This window comes from Ptychodera flava, unplaced genomic scaffold (assembly GCF_041260155.1).
Source record: "Ptychodera flava strain L36383 unplaced genomic scaffold, AS_Pfla_20210202 Scaffold_125__1_contigs__length_171678_pilon, whole genome shotgun sequence".
NCBI classification, from domain to species: domain Eukaryota; kingdom Metazoa; phylum Hemichordata; class Enteropneusta; family Ptychoderidae; genus Ptychodera; species Ptychodera flava.
In genome coordinates, this window is record NW_027248307.1 from 88,478 (window position 1) to 101,673 (window position 13,196).

General features: G+C 39.4%; 1 protein-coding gene across 4 annotated transcripts; it reads left to right on the plus strand.

Moving 5' to 3' along the window:
• The first annotated feature begins 1,251 nt into the window (after nt 1–1,251).
• Nucleotides 1,252–12,933, plus strand: LOC139126705 (steroid hormone receptor ERR2-like). 4 transcript variants are annotated; one of them, XM_070692749.1, is made up of 8 exons: nt 1,252–1,638; nt 6,435–6,731; nt 7,396–7,576; nt 9,376–9,563; nt 10,212–10,356; nt 11,113–11,185; nt 11,535–11,589; nt 12,199–12,933. In XM_070692749.1, exons 1-5 carry the CDS (start codon nt 1,305–1,307, stop codon nt 10,256–10,258), a joined length of 1,047 nt encoding a protein of 348 aa, XP_070548850.1. In that variant the 5' UTR covers nt 1,252–1,304; the 3' UTR covers nt 10,259–10,356; nt 11,113–11,185; nt 11,535–11,589; nt 12,199–12,933. The 4 variants fall into 4 exon arrangements, with proteins under 4 accessions (XP_070548850.1, XP_070548849.1, XP_070548848.1 ...); XM_070692748.1 differs by having other exon boundaries at nt 11,113–11,170; XM_070692747.1 differs by lacking the exon at nt 11,113–11,185.
• Nucleotides 12,934–13,196: the final 263 nt, after the last annotated feature.

Consider the following 13,196-nt stretch of genomic DNA (forward strand, 5'->3'; position numbering starts at 1 on the left):
GTGTGTGTGTGTGTGTGTGTGTGTGTGTGTATGTATGTATATATATATATATATATTTAGAATATATATATATATATATATATATATATATATATATATATATATATATATATATATATATATATCATTCGTATGTATTTATGTATGTATGTATGTCTATATGTACACGTGCACCTTTTCAGTTTCAATGAGCAGTTTGAAACCGGAAAAAAGAGCATAGTGGGAGAGGGGTGTCAAATCTATAGTGAGGTTCCAGACACAGATGTTAGTGCTTGTGCAAAGTGCTCATAATGTGTGATTTATAGCAAATAAAGACTTGGGGTGACCAATTTTTAGCAACATTCTAATTAAAATGATGTAGAAATGTAAATGTTTCTTTCTTGCTTTTTGTTTATTCTTTATCGTTCTAATCACAGTCGCTAAGTAATGGTTAGGTACATGACGGAAGGGTCCGGTCACGTGACCCAGAAATGGGTTACACTGACCCTCCGCCGTGTACCTAGCTATTAGCGTCTGTCGGTTTTCATAGGTATGCAGTTTAGTCGTCGCGTTGCCGGGTCGCGTTGTAAAAACACCGACCAAACTTACAAAGGTCGCAATCTGTAATTTTCAACAGATGTGAAGATACTGATGACGTTGCAGCTGTTGCCGACAGTGTCATACCGAGACAGTATTTTCCTGGCAAATCTTTCTAGATAAAAGCCAATGACGATTTCAAGAATAATTGTTTATACCACATCCGTTTTGGCACGTTTTTTTACACGCGAAATGCAATTTGTAGTCAATGAAGGGTAAAGCACCTGATATTGCGGACGGTTATTTGTTGTCGGCATAAAACGCAGCGTGTTAGCTGTTGCTCATGTACGCTGCAAACATTATTTATTTATTTATAAATTCAAATGATGACGTCAATGCATTGCCACTGTGAGTTGCCATGGTGACACATTTTCGCTGTACACACATATCAGACGCTTAATGGTCTACTGGCCAGGATTCACACTTTTCTCGTTGCTCACAAGATGTTCTTAAATATAATTTTAATGATAATTCAGCATATCAAGGTCGATTCAACTCAAATTAAGCGAAATTTCTTTAAATAATTTGCAACAATTCTGAACGATATACTTGTTTTTCAAAGTGATGCTCTGATATTTGTGAGTCGCAATAGTCAGTCGCTCCCCCTCTTTTCCAAAGCAGCCATCCCCTTCAAGTAATGGTTTGACCATTATCTGCAGCACGAACCGCGTACTGCATGTACTGTGTTCACAAACTCGAGGGGTCTTCTTTGCCATAGAAAAAAAAACATGGCCGCCCCAGCGCCCAGGTTTGATCTCGAAACATGTACACCACTTGCCGACGGCGAGCCATCGGCATCGAGGGATGAGGAGCCAAGCACGTCGAGCGCAGTGACAACAACCAACGAGCTCTTGTGTCTCGTGTGCTCTGACAAAGCGTCCGGGTACCACTACTCGGTCTATTCATGCGAAGGGTGCAAGGGTTTCTTCAAACGGACAGTGCAAAAACAACTGAAATATTCGTGCCGGGAAAAGGAGGTCTGCGAGGTGACCAAGTTCAGTCGAAACAACTGCCAATTCTGCAGGTTCCAAAAATGTTTGAACATGGGAATGAAAGTGGAAGGTGAGTAGAACATTCTTTTTAAAGCGCTTTTACAGTGTGGGATTGCATGAACGACTGGTACCGTTTCTAGGCCAGACCGCATACATAATAAATTTAAGGTCAAACCAATGATGTCACTCGCCACCGTATGCAATGAACGTACAACGGTACATACTGTTTCGTTCTGCTGCGGTGATTCTTTGCCGTACCAGCACCACTCCTTCGCTTGGCCGTGTCATCTTCCCTTGGACACTGAGCTCTGCAACAAACTGTTCAAGAGTAGGGATTTTCGGCCAGCTAGGGGTCGCCTCTGGCTCCCCCTGCGCAGAACAACAAGGGAGTACTGCCACTGGGGCCGCAGATGGCACCACAGGCGAATAAGGCATTTGTAGTGGAAACAACCATAGACCCTAAAACGGAGGGGTCTATGAAACAACATATAAATATGAATATTATTTATACGATCAGTCTAGTATTTTCTTACCTTTGTTACTTTTCTTCTCTACAGTTGCTAGATGTCACTGAATGTATATAGATCACCCCTGAATCAACATTATTAAACATGTATGGTATATAAGGAGAAGATGGCCAGGCCCAACAGCCAGACTTCTTATACATATCTGTTCAAGGGATTCAAATTTAGCACATCTTACCCGTTCATTTGATACTCTGTCAATTTGTGTCACCATAACTAATTTTTGCTAAATTTGAGTCCCTTGTAATTAGGTACTAAGTGCCTGGCACTTTACAATGGGTCGTACTACCGGTAAATTACTGCCTGTAGCTGCCCGAGGACTGTCCGAGGAAAAAGTAGGCCAAATTTTGACCATGCTAACACTAACCCAATAGGTTCTCAACTTATATCATGCCTGGCCAACCAACAATAACATTGATTTGGCATTTATGTGATGTTCTTTCTGGCAGTTGTGGAATCAGGAAAACTGGACTGTAAGGACATCGCATCTTGATAATGAGACCATTTCATTCAATGCAAGGGGTACCATAGCATTTCCTTGTGTGCACTGGCAGCTTGACAACCTACCATCCCTTGCACTAAATGGTATGATCTCAAAATCAAGATATGGGGAAGTGGAATCTGGTGTCTTTTGGGTTTAATAACCACTGGAGAAAACGTGTGTACGCCAAATCAATGTTTATATGGCCATCTTTTTTTCTCAGGCTACCCTCAGGAGGTTCTCGGGCAGCCAAGGGCAGTTAGGGGCAGTAATTAGTAAGACTGTTCACGACAGATCTCAAATAGCCCAATCAACGCATCATTTCTTGATGGCCCCACGCTCCTCACATTGAACAGCCAAGAGTATAAAACCAATCTTACATGTGGTGAATAAGATACATGTACAAAAGGTTTTCACAGACCTGGCCACCTCCCCTTTCTTCCCTGTTTCTTATTAAAATATGTTTGTGGACCCACATATGTAGATAATTATCCCCTAGTAACCTACAACACAACTGTCTGTAACTGCGCCGCTAGGTTGCTGATTCGGAACATACTGTCACTCTGTCACTAGTTTGTATCGTTTGTATTCTATCCTAAGTTTAGGACTGACTGACACAAATTTCACGGAATTTTCATGTCTACATTTATTTAAGCCTGTTTTGCCTGTGCGATGGAAATAAAGAGTTCAAGGGGGTTGGTTTTGATTTGCATTCATCACGGCCCAGAATGTCACTGCAAGTTGTATCAGTGGATCATTGCCTCTGAAGTAAACTTTTCGAGTGAAATTGATCAGGGCTAGGGTGCTTTGGCATAAAACATTTTAGGTCCAGTGGACTTGGGTGCAGGGTTCAGTTGACATGGATGTTGGGTCTGGTTGACTTGGATGTTGTGTTCAGTTGACTGGATTCCAGTTGACGCGGGGTCAAGTTGACCAGTTACCCATACACACACTGTATTGGAAATACTGTAAATGGCTCTGTCAAGTGTAAGCCATAGGCATTCAGTGATATTCTAAATATTGCAAAGCAGAAAGGAACTCAACTTTCAGAGTTGAATCTGTTTAGTGACATTTCAAGCATTACAGAGCGAAAGAAGAACCTCAAATCAGATTAATACCGTATTGACTTTATTAATAATATTCATATTTCATTCATAATTATTGATATATTTGGCTTAGACTATAAATGCCTTATTTCCCTGTGGTGGCACTGCAGCAGGTACAACGTGTACCACAAGGCCCATGTTTTGCATGGCCGCATAATTTTTTCTGACGACCCTGTATGAACTTGACTTGAATGGAGAATTATTGGAACTCTGATAGAGGAGCTGTATAAACCTTAAGAATGCTGTAATTTTTCCCACCTAAATTGTAGTGCAACATTTTGGCCACTTAATTTTTCTGTAACTGTTTGGATAATTTTGTACTAACAGGACATAACTTTTTATTACAATATTAGAACTTTGCAAAGTTTATAATCAAAATTTTGGTAAAAATCTGAAAAAAAATTGTCTTAATCTGAAAAAAAGTCTGTATTACATTGTAGATAGGTGACAAAAATAACTTGGTCACTCAAATGGTTAATTAACATGACAAGGGAAATGGTAGATCACATTCAAATCACTTGAGAGAAAATTGCATTCTGAAAAAAGCAGATTTGAAATTTTTGTGCCCTGTTGTACTCAACAAATCTGATTTGAAAACTCATGTCCTATTTATGGACTCTGTCAATTTAAGGGTCAGTACAGTCGCTGTAACTTTCCATTTTTTTTTCACTATTTTTGTTTTGTATGCCAGTCACCATTTCTGTTGTTTTTACTCACCAAATCATGTTGAAAGCCCAGTATTTAGCTCTCAACACTATGTTTATGCATGTAAAATGCACTGTCGTTGTTTACTTTTGAATTCTGGTCTGGACAGTCTTAACATGTACAGGCTTTGTCGACAAGCTCCACACTGTGTACCTCAGTATACTTTGGGGGAGTACAAGAGGAAAATATAGTTGACATTCAAAACAAAAATGGTGAAAAAAAAGGCATCTGCAGCAGATGCCTTTTTTTTCACCAAGACTGCAGTGACAGCTTGCAGTACCAACACTCCAATACTCAAAATGTGTGTGATGTTAAAACAGCAGAAGAGATATGGGAAAGGGGTGACTATCAGGAGCTAGGATTCACGAAGAATATATTTTTACCAGAAAAGGACAGTTGTGGTATTCCTTGGAGAGTGGGTCACTCAGTCCTGTACAGTAAAAGAGCTATGTCATAAGATTCTTGAGGAGTAAGACACAGCCCTGGGAAGACTCAAGAGAGTGTCAGTTTCTGTTCTGCTACTATTAATGGGTTTCATCTCTGTGATGTCAGTGTGTTTATCATACACAACTGATGTCAGCTTAAAGGCACAGGAGCTGGGGAGTGCACAATTTTTGTTTTTCATGTCAGCTACAATTTCTTGTTTAACTCCCCCATTAGCATATTGAGATACACAGTATTCAGCTTTTCAACTTTGCCTGTACCGGTACTGTACATGTGTAGAATGCATTGCAGTTGTTGACATGCAAATTCTGGTCCGGACTAGAAATTGGAATCTAAAAGTAAACAGCGACAGTGTATTTCACACACTGTGTTGAAAGCTGAATACTGTAATAGGTGTTTCAACATACTGTGGGGAATAGGACAAGAATTTGGAATTGACATTCAAAACAAAAATAGTGAAAAATCTTCAGAAAACACAGCTACATGCACTGGCTGCGTAATAGTACACCATGAATAACAAAAAAGTGTAACTCAGTGTATTGATGGAGCTACAGGTTGGCTGTATACCAGTACACACGATCATGTCACAGACTGCATATGTCACAAAAAATGCAGTGTTTTTGTTAAGGCCGGTGTCCAGTAAATGTTACCGGGGTTCCCCAGTCATTTTACCAGGGTACCCCTCGGTATATCAATGCAATCAAGTGAGGGGGACAACAGAAATGTTACAGGGGTTCTCAAATCATTTACCAATGTTCCCCAACCTTAGCCAAAACACTGAAATGGTTCTGTATGCCCACCTCTTCTGGCGTGGAAATGAGTCGCACATTTTGGTCTCACGGAAAGAAGTCAGTGGGTCAGAGTTTTTTGCTGTTACAACAATCTCCTTATGCTCCTATGTAAGATGACATGAATAGTGAGTCGAGAATATTGAGATTTATCCGACAGGGTTGATACAAACCTCTAAGTTAGAGAGCCATCACCATACCACTCTTACAGCTGATAGTATCGCCACCAACAACAACAACCTGAAAATCAGGAAGCATGCAGTTACAAGCGTTTATAAATGCACAACTCTGCAGTCAGCAGTGTCCGTTATGACTGTGTCAATAAAAAATTTACTGCTTGTCACTATGTGTGATGTATTTTTTGGCAGCAAAATTTATCACATTTATGTCCCTGTAATATGTAGGTCCAGACGGTACAGTGGTACACTTTGAAAACTTTGATGTTATGTAGTCGATGAAAGGTACTGAGTGAGATGTGATATGCAGACCTTCAACCGCTGTACTTCCTCCCTGTCAAATGAGACAAAATTACCATAGAACAGAAATGATCCCAGATGGCTTTAAGCTCTATGCAAAGTCACCGATACTTTCGGCACATTCAAGTAAACCCATTGACATTCCACACATCAAAATGGCAAGACGTGCTGTGGTAATTTCTATGGTACATTGCTCGTGTTTGTTTCAAGAAGTGTCCCCCTCGAGGCAAGAATCCTCAGGCTCTGCCCCAACAAAATCATGATTAGAACAAAACCAAACTCACTGTCATCTATTCTGCCCAATGCCAATTATTCTACAATTTCTGCAATTTTTCACAGCAGCCGTCAGGGAGGACCACACACCGGGAGGGAAACAAAAAGCGAAACGGTTAAAGACAGACAACGACACAGGCGCCACGACTCAGCCATCGTCAAACAGAAACGAAAACAGAAACGTTGATTTACCAGCTGAGCCGTTGAAAAACACAATACCATCTTTTGAGGAGGAGGGCACACCGTGGGCCGAGAGCAAAGCCAGTGGGAACACACCGTTTGCGATACCTGAGCATAATGCTGAATATGAAAAACTGGCTGAGAACCTAATAGCTGCCAGGCCCGACATCGTACCAACATCAGACTGTGAGTACAGTTAACAGTTTTATACCGTACCTTAGTGTACCATACTGCTAGGCCTTACCTCACCATACCGGGTGTATGTCATGCCAAGGTATTCCATAACACAGCATACCATTGCTACACCCCCCCCAGGTACACTGTACTCTGGTATACTGTGGTAGTATTCTTTACTGGTCTGTAGTACCGGTATATAAGTGCCTGTACACTATTCTACCTTTAAGGTACCATGCACCTCAAAAGTGAAAGACTTAAACTTTTGCTCAAACTTTCCTGAATGAAACTTTCAACTATTCTCTTAACCAAATCAACAATAAAAACCAGGGGTCACCGTGAAAAGTTTGGAACTAGTGAAACACCCAACATTTTGCTATATTTGAAATTCAAATGGCCGCCATTCCTCAGATAACTCTAGTAGGGGTGAGCAGGTTAAATATGGTTGGTAGTCAGAAAGTTGTTGCTTTCCGTGCATGTTAAGATAAAAGAGTACTCACTTCCCCTCTTTCTGTTCTGTCAATAATTTGCAAGGGAAAGTCTTAGACATGACCCTACCTCTTTCACCACTATGGTTTGACCCAATCTTGTTGTTTTCTATGGTAAGGTTGGACCTCTAAACTGAGAAGTAGGGGTGAGATAGATTTAAATGTTTCACATTTTCCCTCCCTGGCAGGCTTGAAGGACATGAGTTACCTTGGCATTGATGATCTGATGCAGTATGGTTACAAGGAATTGCAGCTGATCATCAAATGGGCCCGGCAAGTTCCGGGATTCCGTGATCTCCTCCTGGAGGATCAGATGGTGCTGCTGAAGGCATCCTTCATGGAATTGAACGTCCTGAGACTGGCATACAGGTATGAACACCTTTCAACACTCTGATATTCCCAACTGCCAACGCAATTCAATTACCGCATACTGGAGGAATGCTGGGTCCAGCCGCCCTCATTGTTGAAGTCAATGCTCATCTGAGGGTGCTTGTGATGGTTAATAAATACAAGCATACCCCCTAAGTTAGTGTTGAATCTTAGCACAGCCTGTCACAATGATAACAGACACATTGCAATGCTACTTATTCTTAAACATCAGCTAGTAGTGCCCATGTTTTACACTTATTTGTTATCAAAAAACGTTGTTGGGAGATACAGCCCTTCATGTTCATTTAAAGCATCAGCACATATCTGCACAGTAACAAAATTAAGCACCATGGGACAGTGGTTAGGGTACCGGACTCACTATCGGAGGATGGTGAGTTCGAGACTCTGTAGGTCCAGAGTAATGGACTCACTGTTGAAGGACGGTGAGTTTTAGACTCCAGCACAGTGTTGTGTCCTTGAGCAAGGCACTTTACTCCTCATTGCTCCATTGGGTACTGGGTTGTTGATACCTCATCCTGTAATTTGGTTCGCCTGTTGGATGAGTGATAAAATAAAAAAAAAAAAAAAAAGACTAGTTTCATCACAATCAGAAATTTCAAGACAAACAGAAAACCAGCACTTCCTCCCATTCGTGGCATAACGCTACAGTAATCTCTACGTATAAAGTTCCTTTCTTTGGCAAAAGTTGTATTTGTCTAGTAATTGTATAATTCTAGAGGGCGACTTAACAGAAGTGCATATCACATACAACTGAGGTGCTTCTTTTGGCAGCTCTGTGAAGCCTTGGGGCACTGTCTCACATGTTTGGTGTACCCATTGTAGACCTTGTGATCCTTGAGAAATGGATAGTTTAAAACTTCAGTCGTCTGTCATTTTAGTCATTTATTTGATACTCCTGGTATTTTTTGCTTCATCTCGCCTGCAAAAGTAGTCTGCTCAGCCATAGCAACTTGACACAACTGTGTTTTTGCAAACTTGCACAGTAAATAGACCTCTTCCCCGTTATCCCACAATGCATTTCTGTGGTTACATCAAACACCATATTCACACTCAAAACAATGAAAACATACTGATCAGTGTTGTACAACAGATTGCTATAGAAGAATGGCACAAATTTGCAATGCCAAATAATGCCTCGTGTATAATCTAACCATCAACGAAGAAAATATAGGTCAGGGTGTAATCTGCCATAGAGTTCTATGAGTAACGTACCCTGTGTGTACCCTATGTGTAAAATGTTCTCTGCGTAACCTACACGTTTTATACCCTAGTGTACCGTACACTGCGTCATGGAGCCGGTAAAAGAACTATTGACCAAGGATTTGTGAGCATCAGAAAGTACTTTTGACAAAGTCCAATTATTCATTTGTGTCAACATGTGCCTTTGTGGAATTTTGTCGCGTGTAATCCATCCCAGTTTTTAGCAGATCCATTTTATGTTATACTTAGTGAGCTTCGTGGCACTAATGTCAGTGAGAGCACAGCAGCCCTGACGTCAAATTAGCCAGTCCTGCATATGGCTATTCTTTCTCATACTCATGCAATATTTCACAGATCTTTGAGACCAGTGGAATAGCCCTCCCATGCATTGGTCTTCAACTAATCAATCCTGCTCTCCCAGACTCCCCTAACCCTAAAACCCCCGTACATTTTTGCACCCCCCACCCCTGTCCACATAAATTTTTGCAAAATTCAAAAATGCCAATTATTTTTAGACCTATGCGTGTTTTCCTGATCATTGGCTGTTTTCACATCGCATACTTACATTTAATTTGCAGATCAAGGAACACTACAGGGTGCGTCAAGTTTGGCGCCGACGTGAAATTGACGACGGAGCAGTCCATCAAGATCGGCTGGGGTCACGAACTCATCCAATCAACACTAGATTACGTCATTAGAATCAAGGAGATCAACTTGGACCATCCGGAATTCTGTTTCCTTAATGCCATTGTCTTGACTTATCCAGGTAAATGCAGAATCCAGAGAAGGATCAAAAATGTATTTATAGCTCTCACTAATAACAACTGAAATATTAACCATCACATTGTCAATATATTGAAATATGTAACCTAGTATAACATCACTTTTTCTTAGAAATTTGTAGTGGGGCTGAAAATTACAGGACAGGTAGTATTTTTGTTAGGTGTCATGGCAAGCATGACACTGCAGTGTTAATGGACACAGGCTGCAGTTTGCATTAATTTAAATTCTGTAGTTTTACCCATATATCTCATTTTTCAAACAAAGCTTTTTGTGCAAGTGAACTTGACCAAGTGGTTATGATGGTTGACTTCCATGTTACGGCAGATCGAGGTTCAAAACCCATCAAAATACAAGTTGATTTTACACATTCCTTGCACAAAAATGTTTATTTCAGACAACATGCCAACAGAAGTACCAGGATGGTCAGTCATGGAAATGGGACTATTGTATTTATGCACTTTAAATGTATTACAGTGACAGAACTTATATTTTGTGGGGACTATGTCATTGACAATGATTGTTCATCATCAATTTGTATGCTTCCCTTAAAATTTGATATTCTGTATTTTGACATGATGTACAAGACATTTCATTTTGAAAAGTCTTTATGCATCTCCCATTTTCCACACAGCCAAAGTACAAGAGAGGAGTCACAGAAAATACCCCATAGCCAAATGACTACACAGGAGTCACAGAGTACACCTCATACGAGTGGTAGCATAGGAACTACAAAGACAAGTGTAAGACATGGCTTAAACTGTGATTAGGGGATGCATGTAAGTGTTCTGACTTCATCTGATTGTCAAGATTTGGTGTCAGATTAAATAGGTATCCAAGTCACATCAGCAATTCTTTTGTTGACTTATCAAATTACGGAGAACTTGTTTTGGATGCATATGCACTTCAAAGCCTGTCACCTTTTAAAATCATTCACACTTGTTAATTCTAATTGAATGTCAGAAAGCCAAAATAATTTCATAAGTCATGACTACAATGACGTAGTCAATCTATTTCTTGCACATACGCTGTAGCTCACACACACTATGTTTGTTGTGAAATGAGAATATAACAGTAGATGGTACCAGGTCTTTTATGAAATTCTTGAAGTCAAAACTCAAGATTTCATGATATCGGTGAGGCTTTGTTTATGTTCTGCAGATGCTACATTGCTAAATCCTGAAAATTTCCATGCACACAATGAGCTGTATGTCCACGGCACTAGTATTTATAAGTAACATTAACCCTTTTCCTGCCAAGTCAATATTTCACCACCCGATCAAGATGGTTAACATTAATAAAACACAACATATTCCATATGGTGTATTTTAACATATACTGTACATTTGTAAGCTGTTGAAAACATAAATATTGTAAACTTGATTTTTTGGACAAAAGATGCTATAACATACCAAGCCAAGTGGTTGAACAAACGTCATGTTTTGGCTGAATACTGCTTTTTACTGACTTTGCTGATGGGGAAGTGATACTGTCTGGCAGGAAAAGGATTAATATAATCTTTCTTCATTTCACAGATTTGAGCCAAATAAGCTTCACAAGTCAAGTTAATATTGAAAGAAGGACCTAAGCAAGGTTATTGTCTTTTAAGTAAATGCATACAATTATTTCAAAGAATTTGGTTGGGAAAGGCTACATTATTTCTCCAAGGCAGATTATCACTATACCATATTGAAATAGAACTGTTTCATTCATTTCACAGCTTTTCTGGTCATTGTTGCTGTTCCTCAGCAATATCATGATGATTTGACATTCAGATTTTGTTGTTTTGCAGTAAACACTGCCAAACTACCGGTATGCAGTATGAGATAGTGAGTGACTCCAAATAGGCTTGGTTTTGCAAATTATTTTCATATGGAGATTAAAAAATATACTAAGTTTACAGTCAAAATATTCATCTATTTTAATTTTTAATTCTGTAAATTCCACTTTTAAACAGGAACCTGCTTTGAAATACGACTCTGGCAGATGCTTAAAGAAGAAAGAAACTCCTGGTTAGTTGCTTTAAACAGCTCATTACTCCTTGTAGACTTCAGTTTTTATTTGTAACCAAAATTTTGTATTATGTGAAAAAGAATACTGTATTTGCTTTCTCTGTGTTGGCATTATTTATGGAAAATGAAGAAAAGAAAAACAATGCCCATGGTATAAAGAATATAAAAGGTACCATAAATGAGTACTAAAATGAGTTGATGTCAGTTCATTTTGTGGTTTCTGATTTTATTGCTGTGGTTGCTGGTCATATTCATATTTGTTGATCTTCTTTGCTGCAACCACGCTTCAACCACAGCAATAAAATCAGAAACCACAAAATGAACTAACATCAACAAATATGAATATTACAAACAGTTGTATTTATTACGCTGACCTACTACATATTTATCTTCTATAACTGAAGCTTTGCAGACTAAGCTGATACATCTCACAGGTTTGAAATAACAATTTGATCCGTACCCAGTACCTCAGGACTTCATTATTAACATGTGTGTTATTTTGTGATGACTGCAGCTTGCCATAGACATTCCATGGATTGTGATCTAGTTAATAAGTAAATTCAGTTAACGGTACCAATAATGCAAGGTCATGTTTTGCTTCTCTTTTAGGTTAAAGCAGTCATGACTGATGAACTTTTAAGGAGGGAGACTGGATTGTCATGTTGTACGATGAACTCTGTTGGCCCACATCTTGAAGATCTCAGGGGAAACAGTAATAGTTCATATCTTGCAAGGAGCTGCATTCATCCAACTAGACTGAGTAGAAGTGATAAACAAAACCATCACTTGAGGGGTTCATAAAGAGTCAATGGAGAAGATCCAAATAATAATAATAATAATAATAATAATAATAATAATAATATTGGGTTCTTATATAGCGCACATATCCACAAGTACATGTGATCAAGGCGCTTTACAATTATTATTACCCCTGGTCACTGGACCTAATATGATACCACTCAACTCCCTGGGGAGCAAACTACAGCTCACATGTGCAGCCAATAAGCGCAGCAGAGCTAAACACACACATTACAACCACTGTCCTACCAGGTACCCATCACTCCTGGGTGGGGAGAAGCAATGAGGAATAAAGTGCCTTGCTCAAGGACACAACACCATGGCCATGCCGGGGCTGTGGATATGGACTCAGTATAAATAATAAACAAAAAATAAAGGAACAACATATCACCTGTGGGGGTTGATGTAAAATTAATGAGGGGAGGATGTTAAAGGTAGCTGCTTCATCATAGGAATGAGCAGAGAAGTTGGGAACTGTATACATTGGAAAGCACTACATGTAAGGAAGGAATAAAGTTTAAATAAATAAAATTTAATGAAGTTTAAGCATCATGTGTTTTTTTGTGTATTGGTTTCTATACCTCCGGAAAGTCGTCCATTTTGAAAGCACTCCTTGGAAATTGCAGTTCTTCCCTGGATATTAATCATGTGAACATTTAGATTGGTTACCTTTAATAATTTGAACCAAAAGTTGTCATGCATATACTTGTACGAAATGGAATTATGACCACAAATACTCTTGGAAAGCTGCAGAAAAAATTACAGGAAAGTCATCAAATTTGGAGAGACTTTGACTGTATAAACTCTAC

Excerpts from the sequence above, each read along its gene's own strand:
- LOC139126705 (XM_070692749.1), top strand. The coding sequence starts at position 1,305 with ATGGCCGCCCCAGCGCCCAGGTTTGATCTCGAAACATGTACACCACTT. Across the intron at positions 7,577-9,375 it reads GTCCTGAGACTGGCATACAG|ATCAAGGAACACTACAGGGT; the intron begins GTATGAACACCT and ends TTTAATTTGCAG. Across the intron at positions 9,564-10,211 it reads CATTGTCTTGACTTATCCAG|CCAAAGTACAAGAGAGGAGT; the intron begins GTAAATGCAGAA and ends TTTTCCACACAG.